Raw genomic sequence first — 19,989 nt, forward strand, 5'->3', positions numbered from 1 at the left:
TCTGTTAGTACCCCCATTTTGCAGATGACCTGAAGGCCCATTCATGCACGGTAAGGTGTTCAGGTTTACCCAGCTGCTAAGTGGGATCTGAACTCAGTCGACTTCCAGTGTCTGTGTTTTTGTTTTTGTTCTAAGTTTGTTTGTTTGTTCATCTAAGTAATTTCTGTATCTAACATGGGACTCGCACTCACTACTCTACAAGAGTCACGTGCTCTTCTGACTGAGCCAACCAGTGTCTGTTCTTAACCACTGTGCTATGCTGGTTACATTCAACTGTATTTTCTAAAGGGATTATAGAGTCACTGATTTTAGATTATTTTGGAGGGTGACATCTGTAGTTTGAGATTGGTTTGGTTGTACCCCCGTCCGAAAGCTCAAGAATTACGTGGAAATTGTTGTTGCTTTCCCAAGGTCCCTTCTAATCTGTGGTTCTGATACTTATTACATATACTAGGTAGACAGAGGGAATCTAGCTCATTTTAGAGTGTAATGCTTGTTCAAGACCAAAACCATGAACACTCCAGTGACTGTGTTTCCTAGGCCATGCTAACAGAGATCGAGCACAAGGTCGCCTCCCTGCTGGAGAGCTGCAAAGATCGAGGGCCGGGAGACAGTGGGGCCACTCAGCAGGAGGCTGAAGCTCTGTCTGTGAAACTAAAGACTGTGAAGTGCAATTTGGAAAAAGTCCAGATCATGCTTCAGGAGAAACACAGCGAAGACCAGGTAAAACACGGCCACATGCAGGGGTGTGGGGGTGGATGATATGGGACAGCTACCAGGAAGGAGTCTGGCAGAGGTGGTGAAACGGCTACTGAAGAATTCCACGGAGTACGGAAGATGGAGCCTTTTTTTTTTTTTTTTTAAACAGAGAGAGAGAGATCACAAGTAGGCAGAGAGGCAGGCAGAGAGAGAGGGGGAAGCAGGATCCCCGCTGAGCAGAGTGCCCGATGTGGGGCTCGATCCCAGGACCTTGAGATCATGACCTGAGCTGAAGGCAGAGGCTTTAACCCACTGAGCCACCCAGGCGCCCCAAGATGGAGCCTCTTAAAGCTAGAAGGGATGGCCATGTTGACTCTTGTTCCTGGTCCCATTTTACCTTGTGGTTTTCCTACCTGGGCTGCTGTTGGTGACAGTGTAGGTTTGGTTTGGGTTGGTTTGATTGGTTGGATGGTTCTTGCTAGTAATGAGGCAGTGGAAGCCTTCTTCTTAAAGGAAGGGTAAGTTTTAAAGAAAATTTGTGATTCTGGTTGACTGGAAAATAAAGCTCTTAAGAAGATTAAGATTTGATATCAGGAATTTAAAATGTGTTTCCACGGTCCTTCTTGTTACTCATTTACAAATATATATGCTGATCAAAGTATCCTACAGTTACAGTGTTCTTGAGACTTTGAAAAGACTTCTGTGTTTATAAATGCAGATACACATCTATGAGTAGGGTCTTACTATGTGAGAGTTGTGTCTGTACTTAGGAGATGGTGGTTCCCACTCAGAGAACTTACAGTCACAGAAATAAGATTGGCTGGATATACACAGGCTTCAAAGTTCTCCTTTCATCCTCCTGTGTTCTCTCTTTTTAAACAAAGATTCTGGACATAAGGGAAGTTTGAATGCATAAGCATAACTATCTTTTGGTTTTTTGTTTTTGGTTTTTTTTTTTACTTTGTTCTTAAAACAGAAAAGCAATACATTTCCTGGCTTTTAGTAATTCATTGGATGAATTACACTGAGGAAACAGGAGGACCACATCATCAAATACAATGGTTTTTTGCAGTTGTTTTGAAATAAGTACATGAAATCATAGCATATAATTACAGTAAATACGAAAATACAGTCACTTACTTTATATAAAACTTGTCCATCATGTAGTCTCATTATTAGAACTGAAATAAAGTGAGTCTTTTTTTTTTTTTAAATACCCCACCATCATAAAATTTTTTGCAGCATTCTGCCATTCTAAAGAGACCTTCAGAGCATCAAAACGATCTCCAACCAGATAACCTTTCTGCATTTGAATCTATTGTAACCGAAAGGCCACAGTTCGGCAGACAAAGAGATTTCCAGCAGCAACAGGTAATTGCAGATAGAAGGATAGGAATAAAGCTTTGCATGGACTCTTCCTTTGAACTAAGTACCAAACTGCCATTGGGGTGTTTTCTTATGTGCCTGGATGGAAAGTGTGGTATCCAGGTGTTACTGCGTATTGAGCGTGTGCGGTATGGGCTGCTTTGCTTTCGTCTTCTGCAGGTGGGGGCTCTGACTTTGCTACTTCATTAACTTGCACCTTATTTCAAACTAAGCAAATACCTTCAAGGTGAACTTGCTTCTGTAACTGTAACATCTCTCCCCCTATTGTTTCAAAATGTGTTGACATACTTTGGGGAATATTCCACGTGTGTAATATGTATTGTATATATATTTGGTCATTCTGTGAACATTTTAAGTAGGTTTTTGAGACGTAAAAGTTAATGAGAATAAGCAAGCAAGAAAAGGAAGTAGTAACTAATAATTGAGGAAGTGGCTCAGAATGAGATCTCAACAGAAGAAACCACTGACCACTAATTGAAAACTTTGGACCACTTGAATCTCCCCCAATTGTAGGTTCTGGAGTTAAAACCAATGGAACAGAAAGATTTCATCAAACTCATCGAAAATAATGCCAAGAAAATGTGGCCCCAGCATTGCCAACCTGGTAAAGATACAACTCAGCAGTCATCTGAAAGGTAAAACATTTTTAGAGTTGGACGTTCAGCAACTTCTATGGGTGGGAGAGTTAAGAGCATTTCTTTTTTTTTTTTTTTTAAAGATTTTATTTATTTATTTGAGAGACAGACAGTGAGAAAGAGCATGAACAAGGAGAAGGTCAGAGGGCGAAGCAGACTCCCCATGAAGCTGGGAGCCTGATGTGGGACTCGATCCCAGGACTCCGGGATCATGACCTGAGCTGAAGGCAGTCGTCCAACCAACTGCGCCACCCAGGCATCCCAAGAGCATTTCTTTTTAAATCACTTGTAAAACACTGCTGAATGTAATAAAATTTCTGTATGTTGATGATCCTTTTCACCTTTTTATTTTTCTTTAACAGCATTCGGGCATCAAACCCTGAAAACGATGCTCCAGACTCTGTCTTGTCAGCTCAGGGCCACAGTGGGGATAAGTGGCAATATTTACATCACGAACTCTCATCAAAACTCGGGCTCCCGCTACCTAAGCAGGTGCAGCCTCAGGTCAGTACATGCCTACACAGTATAACTAATAAGCACGTTGATCTTTGAAAATGCAACAAACATTCATCACATACACATCTCCCTTCTGTATTACGTAGTCCTTTATTTACAGAAAGCGAAGAATTCAAGTGCATTTTTCATTTGACTCACCCCTTTTCGCCCTCCTGGAAATCCTGCAGTAAAGGCCACTCCTTCATGCTTCTGTGGCACCCCGAGCTTCCCTAATCACGGCTCTTAGCGTCCTGTGTGCCTGTTGCTTTGTCTGTGTTTCCCATTGGGTGGTATGCCCGCCTGGTTCACATGATCAAATCGCAGTTTCGATATGTTAAATGAATAAAGGAATGAATAATAGAAGTTTTTTAAAAAAAAAACAAAACACTGTAAAAACAGCGCTGTATTACTGTCATCCCTTTATCAAGAGCTAATTTGCATTCTGGTGTACCAGCCCCCGTTGCCAGCGGTACCTGCATTCCACCAGCACGCGCTCTTACTGCCTTGGCAGGTTTTATTCGGACCACTCCAGCTGCGGCTGGATTTCTGTCTAACCAGGGAGCCCATGAGCAGAATAGCCCTGTTGCTCACAGCAGTCAAGCTCTTCTGCCTTCAGCTTTGCCCTCATGCTGCCCAGGCAGATGTGACCAGTCCTTTTCCCAGTTCTCCAGTCTGGTGGGAACTTTTCAGCTGTATTCTCCCGAGAACCTTCTGTAACCTGTTAAGGTTGAATTAAACCAAGACTGCTTCAGTCTCGGTTTCTCCTTGTCACACACACCGTAACACGTATGTGGTTCTCTTTCCAAAGTAGAACGTCCTCAAGAGTTCTTTCCCCCAAGCAGAGTCAGATACTGCCGCACCGTGAGCTTCGCCCTTACTCATGTTCCAGTCTGAAACTTTCTCTCTGCTAAAATCGCAGCGCATTTTTAATACTTATTTAACTTCTCGGTAATAATTCAGGAGGCAGATATGTCCCTGGAGGTGACTGTGCTGTATTCCAAGAGTTGGCTGTATACCGGGGGCCCCCCCTAAATGGGAAGAGAAACAGCTCACCTCATCACGTGAGGGGTATTGCTACTAAATTGAAAGATTAATGATTAATGATTGTACTCCGTTTTTCAAGGGATGCTTTATTTCCCCCCATTTTGATACCTAAATGGATCCTCAAGTGTCTAAGTAGCTTTTCATGACCTTTCAAACCTGTCCACAATATTTAAGATTTAACTGTTTTGTCTGACAGGTGACAGGGTAGCAGAAAGCCTGATGTGACAGTAACACGTGAAGGCCATTTTGCTGTTTTCTGTTAACATCGCCAGGATCTCAAATTGTAACAAGGCTCCCCTTTTTCATATAGGTTGCCACAAATATGAGTGTTCTGCCCAGTGTGAGTGTGTATAACTTTAGATACCCCACAACTGAAGAATTGAAAATATACACCATACAGCTGGAAGACCTGCGTCAAGAAGCCAGTAATCTGCAGACCCAGGTAGCAACGTCACATGTATTTTCCTCATGGCTGTATCAAAGAAAGGAAATGGGACGCTGTGAATTAGTCAGAATTGTCTTTATTGAATAAACAGTAGACTCATAATGGAGTGGATCCTAGAATTGCAAATAGAATCTCTTTCCAGCTCACATTTGGTAGTGGCTGCCTAATCATTGTGTACAAAGGCTTCTGAACCCACGTCCAGGATTGCCAGGAACAAGCAGCATTGTGTTTTTGTTGTTGTTGTTGTTTTAAGATATATTTGTTTATTTTAGCGATAGAGAAAGAGAGTGGGGGAGGGACAAGCCGACTCTGTACTGAGCACAGAGCCCGACATGGGGCTCCGTCCCAAGGACTCTTGAGATCATGACCTGAGGCCAAATCAAGTGGATGCTTAACCAACTGTGCCCCCCAGGTGCCCCCAACCAGGATGATTGTTGATTAGTATTGTCTGCAGCAGTGCTCTGTGATTGGAAGGGGGAGGAAGAAGGGGAGTATTGACAAGATTTACAACCTTGACTAGATTTAATGTTGAAATGGTATGCTGGGTCGTGTGCGGTTTCCACCAGAGAAGACGGTAGGAACCAGAGCCCACATGGGGCTCATTCGAGCTTTGGCTTGCGTCTAAATTACTTGTAACTGGTCAAGAATTCAAGGTGATCATGGGTTAAGAGAAAGAGGTGGCTGCAGCAGCTTATACTAAAACATAAGGAGATCTGTGGCTCCCGAACTCACCAGAGCACCATGGCACCACCCTAGGTCCCCCCCTTGGAGTCGTACTTCTTCATCTTCATTTTAGTTATTTGTTCTTCTACCTACTTCAGGAAGTTTTCAAAACAACCACATTTAAAACAGTGTAACTTGTGGGGCACCTGGGTGGCTCAGTGCTTTAAAGCCTCTGCCTTCGGCTCAGGTCATGATCCCAGGGTCCTGAGATCGAGCCCTGCATCGGGCTCTCTGCTCAGTGGGGAGCCTGCTTCCCTTCCTCTCTCTCTCTCTCTGCCTGCCTCTCTGCCTACTTGTGATCTCTGTCCAATTTAAAAAAAAAAATCTTGGGCGCCTGGGTGGCTCAGTGGGTTAAGCCGCTGCCTTCGGCTCGGGTCATGATCTCAGGGTCCTGGGATCGAGCCCCGCATCGGGCTCTCTGCTCAGCAGGGAGCCTGCTTCCTCCTCTCTCGCTCTGCCTACTTGTAATCTCTCTCTATCAAATAAATAAATAAAATCTTTAAAAAAAAAAAAAATCTTAAAAAAAAAGTGTAACTTGTAATCTTCAACAGAAATCAGGGAAAATTTAGGCATAGGAAAGTAAAATCCTAATGATTTTACTTTTTCTTTTTTCCTCCTGATTCAGGAAAACCTGACAGAAGAAACATACATAAATTTGGATAAAAAGTTATTTGAGCTCTTTCTGACCCTCAGTCAGTGCCTTGGCAGTGTGGAGGAGACACTGCAGACACCTGGGCTCTTCAGAGGGGATGTCTGTGCACAGCAGGTGCACTATGAGGTAGGGAATTTCCAGCAAGCCCAGTGCCGGCCCATTGCTACAGGCAGCCCACCATTTAAGCCCAAGAAGAAGCCTTTTAAGATTAGAGTCCATTCCCTGTGTCTTCCTTCCTCTCTTCGCAGACGCTGGCTCTTGAGTTGAAAAAACTTTACTTAGCTATGGGTGACAAAAAGAATGACCTTGTGAAAGCCATGGCCTGGCCCGGGAGCAACACCAGTTTGTTTCTTGAATGTTTCAACAACCTCCAAGTCTACCTGGAGCACACCCAGGCCACAGCCACTGCTAAAAGCAAGTCCCTGAAAGCTGGCCTGGACTATAACCGCAGTTACCAGGTACGGAGCTAGGCACTTGGCTTTCTTTGGCACTGTTTTAGGTTAATTTCCGTTAATTCCATCATTCTTGGTGGCATTTGTGAATAGGGATTGTTGACGGTCTCTCTGGGAGGGTTTCTAGGTTAGTTCCTGCTGCACGTGGTTGGAGACCGTTTATTTGAAAGCGAGGTCCTTCCCAGAGTTGCGGTATGAATTTGTTAGGTCGACCTAACACAGCTTCTTTCCTGTGTTACACTTAGCTGTTAATGAGCGTCATACAGGAGGATTCTAGGTACCAGGGAGCCATTAAAGTTTTTGAGCAAAGGAAGGACAGTCTGTGTGTGTTTCAGGTAGATTCATCTGGCTCTTGTCTTTTGTGGCTTGAAGGGGAGACTTGAGGCAACAGACGATTTTACTAGCTTCCTAACTAGAGACGATTTTAGTGGCTTCCTAACTAGAGGAAAAGAAGTGAAACACAACACCATTTACGAAGGGGTCTCGCCCATAAAATCAAACCTCAGTCTGATGAGGCCTCTCGAATCCAAGTAAAAGAGACCCAAGGAAAGAAGAGTGTTTGGAGCAGCACAGTGGGAGGGCGGTCAGCCCCATCCAGACGGTGGGAAGCTGCGTAGGAAAAAAGACCTAGTTTTTCCACGATCCCACCCCAAATCCCAGGAACAAAAAAGAGGTGCTTGGAGATGCCTGCTGCTGTTAGCCCATTTCAACCTATTGGACCTCATTTAGATTCCAATTCAAACAAACCAAAAAGAAAAATCACAGGCAATTAGAGAAATGTGAACCTGTTCTGACAGTTAATAGTACTAAGGAATTATTGTTGATCTGTAGTATTTTTAGAGGGAAGACTCTTTTAAAGAGACACTTACACTGATGAAATAAAATGTCTGGGATTTGTTTCAAAAAATCTGAGGGGAGGGAAATCAGGTACAGTCAGGAAAGCTCAGGGGGAGGAGACAGAGCAGAGACCACCGGCTACAAGTCAGTGATTGTTAAAGGTGATGGTGACACGGGGAGTCCTTTATTTTGGTCCATGTTTGAAACTCCTGGTAGCACAAATATTAAAGGACAAGTAAATTTTAAGAAAAGGTACTGAAAGCCAAAATGAGACTCTTAACTGTTTTCCTGAATTTATCTTCCCATGCAGAATGAAATAAAGCGACTGTACGATCAACTTAGTAAATATAAAACATCTTTACAGCAGTCTTTGAATGAAATTAGTGGCCAGAGTATTGATGAACAGCTTCAGGTAATCAAGTCAAAATAGTTAAACCGATCTACCCCGGGAATGAAGAGTTTTGTGCGGAAGCTGTCTTCTAAATCACTTCCTTTGTGAGCATTGGCAAGGCTTAAGTAAATAGATAAAAATGAAAACGATTTATGTGGAACCAGTAAGTTAAAAGAGTAAATTAAACCAACACAAGACCATTGTCCCCTCCCAACTGGGCAGAAGTGTAAGTTTGTGCCATGTCGGTGAGGGTGTTGGGAAAGGAGACCCCTCCTTCTCTCGGGAGGGGCGGTGATCCGTCCCCGTCCGGCTTCTCAGGGTCACTGGGTTATGCACCCACAGCAGTTTCACTTCCTTCATTCACTTAGCAAGTATTCATTGAGCACCTACTATGTTCAGACACCGCTCTAGGCATTGGACTGGCCTTATCCTAAGGAAGACAAGTGCAAAGAAATAAATATGTATATAAATACTCAAGGATGGGCCAGGTAGCACTGCCTGAATCAGAAACCCTTACACAGTCCCAAAGCCATTAAGAGCTGATGGTTACGAAAGCAGTGGGGGGCCTTCCAGTGGCCTACTGTGCGTCAAAGGCTAAGAGGAGTTAGGTGTTGGTGCTGATGAGCAGAGCGGCTGAGAAGCTGCTGGGTGAGGACGCCGGAGGTGCATCAGCGAGTGTGAGGGTGGGCACGGATGCCTCTGCTGGGGTGAGCGTCAGACGGGCTGAGATTAGATCGTCAGCTGGGGCTCTTCGGCAGAAGCAGGAGGTGAGGGAAGAGAAGCGGGACTTTCATGTTTCCCTGATTTTTTTTTTTTTTTGTCTGTGCTGTTTAATTCTTTTAAAATGAATATATGTACCTCTCTGACTCATTAAAGGATTTTACCTTTCTGCGTCGTCTCTCACTTTAGAAGGCAGACGCGTGCACAGTGGAGCTGCGGAACTCCGAGAACCGAGTGGCAAAGCTAAGAGACGAAGGGGAGAGGCTTCGTTTACCTTGTGTTTTATTGCAAGAGGTCTACAAACTAGAGGTGTGTCTGAGTGGAAAACTTTCAGTCAGGGAATTCCTGTGATTATAAGGAGGAAGACTTGCTTCTTCCATGAAGGGAGTTTAGATTCATTCTCTCATTTGGATTATTTTCATGACTGGATAAAGACGCTTTTTCTTTTCAGGATTTACTTGACAGTATGTGGGGAATCCTGAGAGCCAGGTACATGGAACTGAGCAGCCCTTTCATCACGGAGAGCCAGCAAGATGCCTTGTTACGAGGCATGGCAGAACTCGTGGACATTGGGAAGGAAAAGCTTGCGCACAACCACTTACAGCAAACCAAGAGTAAAGCTGCCTTACAGGCTCAAATACAGAATCACAAGGTAAGACACGGGTCAGATTACCTTTTCATAGACTTTTAAGTCGTTCTGACTTAGCATCCATTTTCTTCCTCGGTGAAATATCCATTGATCATTGGTTCATTCACTCGTCGTTTTGACAGACATCTATTAGAGGGCTCCCAGTACACGAGGAACCCTGCTAACCTCTTAGAACATGATTGAATGGAAACAGACACATTTCCTTACATTCCTGGAACTTTTGGTTGAAAGAGAAGGCATATTTATGAAGGAGTCCTTCAGATAGATTTAAAATTGAGATATGTGCCTTCAGAGCATTTAAGAGGAGAAATTGAATTCAGGAAATTAGGGAAGGCTTTCCTGAGAACTGAGACCGCAAGAAATACCTCTGTACCTCCGTACAGAAATGTATACCTAGGGTAAAGCTACAATAACTCTTTCAGTTTTCCACTCATTTATTAAACAGAAACCTCATGATCACAAACTAAACCCCTGTAATAACGTAAGTGGTGATGTAATAAATGTAAGACAGTTCCTGCCTAAAGAAGTCTAGGCTTGTGACAAGTAGACCTTAGTCTAAGAACTTCAGAGGTAAATATTCTATAAAGAATGGAGGGAGAAAGGAGAATACTGTGAATATTCACAGTGTGTTGGGACCTATGCTGGATGCTGTTCTAAACCTTCACTGTATCTTCTTCAAAGAAATAGAAGGTATTCACGTAAGTTCCTCCACTTAGAAGGGGCGGCTGACTATAAGTGGAGGACAACCATGTGAAGCAAAGCCTTCCTCTGTAAAGGTTCTTAAAGTATTAACCTGGGAGTTTTTACATCCCAGGATCCCAAGAGACCTTGTCAACAAATTCCCTTTATTTGTCCATTTCATTAAATAGAAAATCAAGCCATAGTGGAGGAACCTCTGGCTGTTCCGTGTGTGGGCTTCTCAGGCTCACGCATCTATCCCTCCATTTTATTGTCTTGAAATACATCAGCCACATACCTACCTTTCTGTAAAGTTTCTTAAAACTCAGTAACAGATTTAGGATGCTCTCACTGGAAAAATTGAAATTGACTAATAATGTTTGCCCTTTTACATGGACCGTTTTGTGGAAAATGTTACCTACGATGATTTTTCTTCATGATTTGTTAAAATGCCACTAAAGACTAAAGGGTACACAATTTTCTTTTTTCTTTCCTTAAATGTTTCACTCTACATGGCTGTCATGGGATTTGGGATTAAAAAGCAAATATAACTGTATAAAAGGTGGAAGTAATTTGGTCTGTAAGTTCTCACAGTGCAGAAATAAATAAATCTGAAAACCTTGTTCATTTTACAGCTTTTTTTCCGGAAGCTTGTTGCTGACATGCTGTTGATCCGAACATACGCCAATAAAATGCTTCCTTCTTTATTGCAAAAGAAAGAGATGTTTGGGGCAGAACAAATAAAAGAAGTTAAATTACTGGAGGAAAAGTCACACCAGTGTGGAATAAAGCTGCAGAATTTGCTACAGGTGTTTATTTGGGTTATATAAACCTTGTACATAAGCCTGGATATTTGTACATAAGCCCGGATATTTAACTACCACCTCCCAGTGTCCAGAAACCTCTATTTATCATGAAGCTGGCGTTAAATGGGAACTAACAATGAGGAGTGTGGATGCCTGTTCCAGCTCTGACTGCTACTCCCTGAGTGAAATATTTCTCATACATACATTAGGGAATGACCCAGCATCTTCCCACCTTCTTGGTCTGTGTGCAAATAAAATTGAGAGCACTGTAAGATCCTGAATGAAATCTTCCACATGAAGCTTAGTCAGTGGTTCCAAAACAGCTCTTTCCGAAGAGGACAGGCTGAAGTGCAGCCCTGATAGTCTTATCCCAGTTCACAGAAGAAAATTGTTTGCATGAAGTTCTCTCTCAGTTTTAAGGTTTTCTCCTTTAACTTCTTAAACACAGTGGATGGTAGCCCTTTAAGGAAACAACCAAAAAGCAAGGGACTATCCAGCTTTATTATGTGATCATGTTATTTTATGCTAATGAAATGAATTTTCTGGCTAGTTTGTCAAATTGATATTTATAGCAGTATCTCATGGTATTAAAAAAAGAGACCCTCTGAGCCCAAAGAGTGCCCCGCATAGCAGAGTGACCCACTACTTCAGTAAATAGGAGAATTAATAAGGGGGTTATTTTTCCAACAGGTAATACTTAGTGTCTATAAGTCAGTTGTCTAGTGTGCTGAGATCCTGATGGTGGGCCTCTGTAGACACAAAGAGAACTAGGATAAGGCAAGACTTGGGCTAAGAAGATAGTCCTCCCCTGATGAAATGTAAGCCCACATTCCCCCGACAGTGGAATTATGCTCTTCGCAGCACAGTTGGGTAATGGTCAGTGGGCTGGGGGTTGGAGCAGGGAGGGGGGATGTAAGCTTAGAGGAGCCTCTGTTAAGAAGTCAGCCCCTTCCTTTCCAAGTAAACGAAAGGCTCTCTTCCAGCTCTGAAGTCTTCCAGAGGTGCATATGCCTAGAGTATCCCTTTAACTTAATTATACTAGTCCCTACTTGGTTTGATGAGACAAGCATAAAATGTGCCAACTGGATTTTTTGAAACCGTCTCCACAAAGACAATGGAATGGTTTTGCATTAGACCTTGAGCTCTTGTAAGGGTGGCTTATATCTCTCAGAAACCCCTGGAATCTGTGTTTTAATTTTGTATGGTCTCCTAGTTCATTTTTATTCTTAAGGTTAATTTGGCCATTGTCTAGAACTATTCTAGAAAAGGACTCCCACTGACGTTACATTCTTGATTCTCTAGAAATGGGAAGAATTTGATGAAAACTATACATCTCTTGAAAAGGATCTGGAAATCCTGGTATCTACGTTGCCCTCTGTGAGTTTGGTGGAAGAGACAGAGGAAAGATTAGCAGAAAGGATTTCATTTTACCAGGTAATTTTGCTCCCATCACTTGGTGTTTTCTTTTGCTTTGACCAAATCACTCACCTTTGGAGGTGAGTGGTTTGAATGGAAGTGCATCACACCGCTCACCGTTAGACCTCCACCAGGAAACTGTGGATTGGGCTTCGGGCTGCTCCGTGTAGCCTCAGGTCTGCTTTAGGGTGGAGGTCCTGGGTTTGAGTCCTGGCTCTCGTCTGTCCCTGTGTCACCCTTTTGTCTCCCAAGTCTCTCTTTCTTTATCTGTGGAATGTAGGTAATCGGGCTGGTTCTCCCTGTCTCAGGAGGTGGGTGTCAGTGGGTATGGAAACAAGTTAAAGTACAGAAAGAGCTTTCTAGAGCAGGGGCCTCTAAACCTATATTGGGTTTTCTTCAGCAAAGCCCTGTTGGGACACAGCCCGTGAAAGAGGCAATAATCTGTTCCCTGCCACCAGCATTCTAAAAGGACTTCATACAAAATTTTTCTTGTGCAACATTAAGTAGTATTATCTTCAAAGTCTTTGTGCCTCCAATCTAGATGCCATAGAAAAGAGAGCACCTTAAAACTGCTTTCGAGTGGCACTGAGATCACGACCAAGGTAAAAATGAGTTTTAAGTCTTCTCGACAGAAAACCTAAATCACTTAGTTCTAACTGTGGAATATATGTCGTCAGCATCTGAGCTGTGCGACTGGAGGTGGCACTCAGACGTCCACTTCAGAACTTCAAAAGCAGGTGTGTTGCCTGAGTAGACTCTGGGATAGAAAATGCATAAAGTACTTGGCAGGACCCTGCCCTTCCTCAGAAGCATTTCAACTCCTAGAAGGAACATTTTCCAGAGGCAGTGACGCTGTAGTTGTGCTGGCTAGGTGCCTGGAAAGGGACAATTGATCTCTTTGCCATGTCACTATATTGAGCATAACAGAGATAAATCTGAATCCTCTGGGGGCAGGAAGCTGCTGCTTAATTCTTTGTTAGCCTCAGGATTCGACGTACCAACTGAATAGCTGAGAGAATGCAGGGGAAAACAGCATTTTAAACCTCCTCGTAGAAGACTAATGATTTCCCCAGAAGTGATCGTATCCCTTCAATTGCAACCTGTGAGGGGCGCCTGCGTGGCTCAGTGGGTTAGGTCAGCTCAGGTCATGATCCCAGGGTCCTGGGATCGAGTCCCATATCGGGCTCTCTGCTCAGCAGGGGGCCTGCTTCCCCCCCCCCCCTCCCCCCCCCCCCCTGCTTCCCCCCTCCCCCTGCTTCCCCCCTCCCCCTGCTTTTCCACCTCCCCCTGCTTCTCCACCTCCCCCTGCTTTTCCACCTCCTCCTGCTTCTCCACCTACTTGTGATCTCTCTCTGTCAAATAAATTAAAATCTTTAAAATAAATAAATTGCAACCTGTGATTCTGTTAAATTTAGATATTTTTTTAAGTGAAATTGTTCTAAGACTTTTAAATAAATTTGCCAGGCCTAAAAGGCCGATGTCTTGTCAAGCCCATCTCACTTACAGATTTCCTTAGGTCATTCTCGGTCCTCTGCGTCATGGAGAGATTTGTATCTATCAGTAGGCCATGAACCGTGGTGCCTTTGTGGCCCCTGGAGTTGAATGATCCTTGTTAAATGCTGTCTCTGCACCTTATGGGCTGAGTAGCCATCACAGTCTGTCCGGTGTATAAAATGGCATAACTAAAACTTCTCAGGGCTACACTAGGGGTGCCTGGGTGGCTCAGTCAGTTAAGCATCTGCCTTCTGCTCAGGTTATGATCCCAGAGTCCTGGGATGGATCCCCATGTCGGGCTCCCTGTTACAGGGGAGCCTGCTTCTCCCTCTCCTTCTGCCTGCTGCTCCCCCTGCTTGTGCTTGCTCGTTCTCTCAAAGGAATAAATAAAATCTTCTTAAAACAGACAAACAAAAACTTCTCAGAGATACACTAAAGATGAAGGTCTTGCACTAAAGGCTTAGAAAATTAGAATTCTTTTGTTGTTTTTAAGATTTTTAAAAAATTTTTAATATTTTTTGATGTTGTGTTAGTCACCCTACAGTACATCATTAGTTTTTGGTGTAGGGTCCCATGATTCACTGTTCGCGTATAATACCCAGTGCTCCATGCAGTCCATGCTCTCCTTAATACCCACCAGCAGGCTCACCCCTTCCTTCACCACCCCCCCTCCCTCTGAAATCCCCAGTTTGTTTCCAGGAGTCCTTGGTGCCTCGTGGTTTGTCTCCTGCTCTGATTTCCCTCGCTTCATTTTTTCTTCCTTCTCCTCCTGTCCTTTGTGCTGTTTTTATGTTCCACAAATAAGTGAAAACATACGGCAATTGACTCTCTCTGCTTGACTTCTTTCATTTAGCATAATCCCCTCCAGTTTCATCCATGTCAGTGCAAATGGTGGGTATTCATCCTTTCTGATGGCTGAGTAATACTCCATTGTATGTATGGACCATGTCTTCTTTATCCATTTGTCTGTTGAAGGGCATCTCAGCTCCTTCCAGTTTGGCTATTGTGGACATTGCTGCTAAGAACACGGGGTGCATATGGCCCTTCTTTTCACTATATCTGTATCTTTAGGGTAAATACCCAGTAGTGCAATTGCTGGGTTAGAGGGTAGCTCTATTTTTAACTTTTTGAGGAACCTCTACATTGTTTAACAAAATGGCTGCACCAACTTAGATTCCCACCAACAGTGTAAGAGAGTTCCCTTTTCTCCACATCCTCTCCAACATTTGTTTCTTGCCTTGTCAGTTTTTTGCCATTCTAACTGTTGTAAGGTGGTATCTCAGTGTGGTTTTGATTTGAATTTCCCTGATGGTTAATGATGTGGAACATTTTTTTCATGTGTCTGTTAGTCATTCATATGTCGTCTTTGGAGAAGTATCTGTTCCTGTATTCTGCCCACTTTTTGACTTGATTATTTGTGTTTTGTGGTGTTGAGTCTGTAAAGTTCTTTCTAGATCTTGGATACCAGCCCTTTATCTGTAGTGTCTTTTGCAAATACCTTCTCCCACTCCGTGGGTTCCCTCTTTGTTTTGTTGACTGTTTCCTTTGCTGTGCAGAAGGTTTTAATCTTGATGAAGTCCCAAAAGTTCATTTTTGTTTTTGTTTCCCTTGCCTTTGGAGACGTATCTTAAAAGAAGTTGCTGTGGCCGATGTCGAAGAAGTTACTGCCTATATTCTCCTCTAGGATTTTGATGAATTTCTGTCTCACATTCAGGTCTTTCATCCATTTAGAGTTTATCTTTGTGTACGGTGTAAGAGAATGGTCGAGTTTCATTCTTCTACACATAGCTGTCCAATTTTCCCAGCACCACTTATTGAAGAAACTTTTTTCCACTGGGTATTTTTTCCTGCTTTGTCAAAGATTAGTTGACCATAGAGTTGAGGGTCCATTTCACGCAATATGGTGCCCCCAGCTTGTTTTTCTCTTTCAACATTTCCTTGGTGATTCAGGGTCTTTTCTGGTTCCATACAAATTTTAGGATTATTTGTTCACGCACTTTGAAAAATGCCATTGGTATTTTGATAGGGGTGGCATTGAAAGTATAGGTTGCTCTGGGCAGCATGGACATTTTAACCATGTTTATTCTTCTGATCCATGAGCATGGAATGTTTTTGCATCTTTTTGTGTCTTCAGTTTCTTTCATACATATTCTGTAGTTTCTTGAGTATAGATCCTTTATCTCTTTGGTTAGGTTTATTCCATGGTATCTTATGATTTTTGGTGCTTTTAAATGGAATCGACTCCCTAATTTCTCTTTCTACAGTTACATTGTTAGTGTGTAGCAAAGCAACTGATTTCTGTGCATTGATTTTGTATCCTGCCACATTACTGAATTGCTGTATGAGTGCTAGTAATTTGGGGGTTGAGTTTTTTGGGTTTTCCACATAAAGTACCATACCTACAAAGAGAGAGAGTTTGACTTTTTCTTTGCCAATTTAAATACCTTGTATTTCTTTTTGTTGTCTGATTGCTGTTGCTGGGACTTCTAGTACTATGTTAAACAAGAGTGGCAAGAGTGGGCATCCTTGTCCTGTTCCTGATCATAGGGGAAAGGCTCTCAGCTTTTCTCTGTCGAGAATGATATTTGCTATGGGCTTCTCATGGATGGTTTTTATGAATTTGAGGAATGTTCCTTTATCCTGACACTCCAAAGAGTTTTAATCAGGAAAGGATGCTGTATTTATTTTTTAAGCAATCTCTACACCCAATGTGGGGCTTAACCTCATGACCCCGAGATCAGGATTCACACACTCTTCTGACCGAGCCAGCCAGGAGCCCAGGACTTTTTTTTTTTTTTAACTAATGTTGGAAGTTTTATTTATGCCTACAGGATCAGGTGGGAAGAGAGGGTTATGGATAGGAGTGGTGGAAAGGGCATTACAAGTAGAATTTTTTTAGTAATTTTTGAAAGTCTTAAGTTAATTGGAAAACAGCCAAAGTAACATTTTGATCAGAATTTTTTTAAGCCGAAATTTAAATAGCTGTCAGGTAAGTGTCATTAGCTGAACCCAGCAGTGCGAGAGAATTGCTTTCAGACAGAGTTCTCTTCAGGGGGTCATTGTATTGCAATTCTAAAGATTTTCTTTTCATGAAGTTGGATTAGTGATGTACTGTTTTGACTTTTTCTAAAGTCCTCTTCCTCCTTTCCCTGTTGAATCCTTCCATTTAGAAGACTCTAGAAATGAATTTTTCCCTAGTCTTTGGACCTAAGCAATGATAAAGAAATTTTTTTTTATCCCCTTCAAACCTAGTTGCCATGTAAAGTGCTTACCCGGGCCAGACAGGGGCACAGAAATTTGGAGGCTGGCTGGGGGTGAGGAAGGGGGGACCTGCCACAGGTGAGTGTGGAAGAGAGGGGGCGCTTCTGAAAGAGGCATGGCTACCCAGCTCCAGCCCATCGGTGCCACGTGAGAATCCACATCCCAGTTGCTTGACCTCCCGGTTTTCTCAGAGTCACAGGAAATCCTGATTACTATATTAAATATCCTGATTTTCAGAGATCATCTTCAGGTCACACAAAACTTGTCTGCAAGCTGAACGTGCCCTGTAGACTACCAGTTTGGTGCTTGCTTTTAGGTGGACAAGTTAACTCTTCGGTCTAAAGCTATAAATTTTTGTTTTCTGTTTGTATGTGTAAGTCTCTAGAACAGAAGAAATGTGCCACAGAAGTGTGTTAGTCAGACACTCTCATCATGAAAGATGATCAGTAAAACATGAGTTGTGTTTCTTCAGCCACATGGCAAGAGCCTTAAGGGTTGGGAGAGTGTTGTTACTCTTTCTTCAGTAGCCTCTACTGGAGGTTTTTTGTTTGTTTTTTTAAGATTATATTTATTTATTTGACACAGAGGGATCACAAGTAGGCAGAGAGAGAGAGAGAGGAGGAAGCAGGCTCCCTGCCAAGCAGAGAGCCCGATGCGGTACTTGATCCCAGGACCCTGAGATCAGGACTTGAGCTGAAGGCAGAGGCTTAACCCACTGAGCCACCCAGGCGCCCCTACTGGAGGTTTTTAATGAGGTATTTGTGAATAGGTTGACTGGCTTCATTTTTCAATAATTCATTCTGTGACTTTGCCTTTTTTTTTAAGCAAATTAAAAGAAACATCGATGAAAAGCATGCCCGACTTTACCAGACTCTGAATGAAGGCAAACAGCTAGTGGCCTCCGTGAGTTGTCCTGAACTAGAGGGCCAGATTGCAAAGCTAGAAGAGCAGTGGTTGGCCCTAAACAAAAAAATTGACCATGAACTACACAGACTACAAACACTTCTCAAGCATCTGCTCAGGTGTGTTTTCTTAGGGATGGATTAATACTCAGATTTCCACGTGGAGAAAGACTTCAGAGGGATCCTGTGGTCACCCAGATTTTACATGCGGTCTCCCTGTTTCAAGGTTATTTGTCAACAATCTAAAGCTCTTGGGTCCCTCTTCTGGGCTCAGTGCCATCTGGGGTCTTTGAGGTTGATTTGCTAGACTCAGGATAATATGTAATCAGCTCTGTGAAAACTAGGAATTATGTTCTAAAGTTATACACGTTGCCTTTATACCATGTCCCTCTCCCCTATTCGCCTCCCAAAGTTCTTAAATTAAAAAATACTAACTTCAGCTAATAGAAAAGTTTCAAAAAGTCTTCAGAATTCTTCGAAGAATTTTGTTTGGCGGACCTAACCTTGAACTCCTTGAGGAGGGTAAAGAACGTAAAACATTTGAATCTCCTCATCTCTGACTCACAGGGAACTATCTTAACCTAGTTAGTTTAAAGCTTACTAGATGTCCGACAACAGATGAATGGATAAAGAAGATGTGGTGTATATTTTACACACACGAGTATCATGCAGCCATCAAAAATGAAATTTTGCCATTTTCAAGGATGTGGATAGAACTAGAGGCTATTGTGCTGAGCAAAATGAGTCCCTCAGAGAAAGACAATTATCATATGATCTCCCTGGTATGAGGAATTTGAGAAAGAAGACAGAGGATCATAGGGTTAGGGAGGGAAAAAGGAAACAAGATGAAACCAGAGAGGGAGACAGTCCATTAGAGACTCTTAATCTCAGGGAACAAACTGAGAGTTGCTGGAGGGGGAGGGGTGGAAGAGATGGGGTGGTGGGGGATGGGCACCGGGGAGGGTGTGTGCTTTGGGGAGTGTTGTGAATTGTGAAAGACTGATGAATCACAGACCTGTACCCCTGAAACAAATACATTATATGTTAATTTTAAAAAAAAAGTTTAAAGCGTTTAAAGTTTAAAACTTAACAAGAGGAGAAAGAGGAGAAGCATTTTGCTTGGATATTTTCCTTCACCTCCAATAAATAAGTTGGTATGGAGCCAAGAACACTTTATTATATAACTTACACAAATGCTGATTATAGTTTTACTATAAACAAATCTGTCGAGAACATTTAATGAATAAAAGTAATTGCTGTCCTTACCCATGGGTTTATTTTTGCATAGCTGTAATAAGAAAATGTCTTAGACTCTAAAAATGCCCATTTTGTTATAGATTAGTCATCAGTCATAGAAGGTGCCAGGAGCATTAGATTTGGGGGATGGGGTATAACAAGGTGTAATCCTTAAAAACATGATTTTCTGAAGAATAGAGCTGATTGGCACAGGAAAACATACAGTAAAATGAGGAAGAAAATAGGACAATGATGCATATCCACCATAAGAGAACATTTCTAAATTTTCTTTCTCTCTCACTTTGCTCCTGTTAGTTATAACAGAGATTCGGATCAGTTAACCAAGTGGTTGGAATCTTCTCAGCAAACTCTGAATTACTGGAAAGAACAATCCCTCAATGTGTCTCAGGACTTGGATACAATTAGAAGCAACATAAACAAGTTTTTTGTAAGTTGTAATCAAATATGCTCAGATAATTTTTTTTTTTTTTAGATTTTATTTATTTATTTGACAGACAGAGATCACAAATACGCAGAGAGGCAGGCAGAGAGAGAGGGGGATGCAGGCTCCCAGCTGAGCAGAGAGCCTGATGCAGGGCTCGATCTAGGACCCTGGGATCATGACCTGAGCCGAAGGCAGGGGCTTTAGCGCACTGAGCTACCCAGGCGCCCCTGCTCAGATAATTATTGTCAGAAAGAGCTATCAAGGGGAAATGGCCAGGGTTGATAGTGATGGTCTCCATAATCATTTGTGGATAAAGGATAAGACTTGGGCTAATAGCATTCTTCGTACTTAGAGCTATTTGTTTACGTTGGCCATTTATGTATTTAAAATGATAAAGTAGATTTTTTTTTTAAGATTTTATTTATTTATTAGAGATTAAGAGAGAGAGAGCATGAAAAGGGGGAGGGTCAAAGGGAGAAGCAGACTCCCTGCCAAGAAGGGAGCCCGAAGTGGGACTCCATCCCAGGACTCCAGGATCATGACCTGAGCCAAAGGCAGTCGCTTAACCAACTGAGCCCCCAGGCGCCCCGATAAAGATTTTTAATTGACCCTACAAAATACGT

The 19,989-nt window shown here is 42.6% G+C and overlaps 1 protein-coding gene across 13 annotated transcripts in view; it reads left to right on the top strand.

Annotated features, from left to right (window-relative positions):
• Positions 1-19,989, top strand: part of SYNE2 (spectrin repeat containing nuclear envelope protein 2) — a 331,267-nt gene that overhangs the window by 234,313 nt on the left and 76,965 nt on the right. For all 13 annotated transcript variants that reach the window (XM_059373366.1, XM_059373365.1, XM_059373360.1 and 10 more), the window contains 14 exons: positions 541-723; positions 1,942-2,070; positions 2,599-2,720; positions 3,083-3,224; positions 4,570-4,701; positions 6,053-6,205; positions 6,328-6,537; positions 7,679-7,780; positions 8,669-8,788; positions 8,931-9,131; positions 10,442-10,615; positions 11,915-12,046; positions 17,609-17,805; positions 19,237-19,369. In XM_059373366.1, coding sequence (XP_059229349.1) covers positions 541-723; positions 1,942-2,070; positions 2,599-2,720; positions 3,083-3,224; positions 4,570-4,701; positions 6,053-6,205; positions 6,328-6,537; positions 7,679-7,780; positions 8,669-8,788; positions 8,931-9,131; positions 10,442-10,615; positions 11,915-12,046; positions 17,609-17,805; positions 19,237-19,369 — 2,130 coding nt within the window. The remainder of the gene's footprint in view (positions 1-540; positions 724-1,941; positions 2,071-2,598; positions 2,721-3,082; positions 3,225-4,569; positions 4,702-6,052; positions 6,206-6,327; positions 6,538-7,678; positions 7,781-8,668; positions 8,789-8,930; positions 9,132-10,441; positions 10,616-11,914; positions 12,047-17,608; positions 17,806-19,236; positions 19,370-19,989) is intronic.

This window comes from Mustela nigripes, chromosome 13, assembly GCF_022355385.1.
Source record: "Mustela nigripes isolate SB6536 chromosome 13, MUSNIG.SB6536, whole genome shotgun sequence".
Lineage (NCBI taxonomy): Eukaryota > Metazoa > Chordata > Mammalia > Carnivora > Mustelidae > Mustela > Mustela nigripes.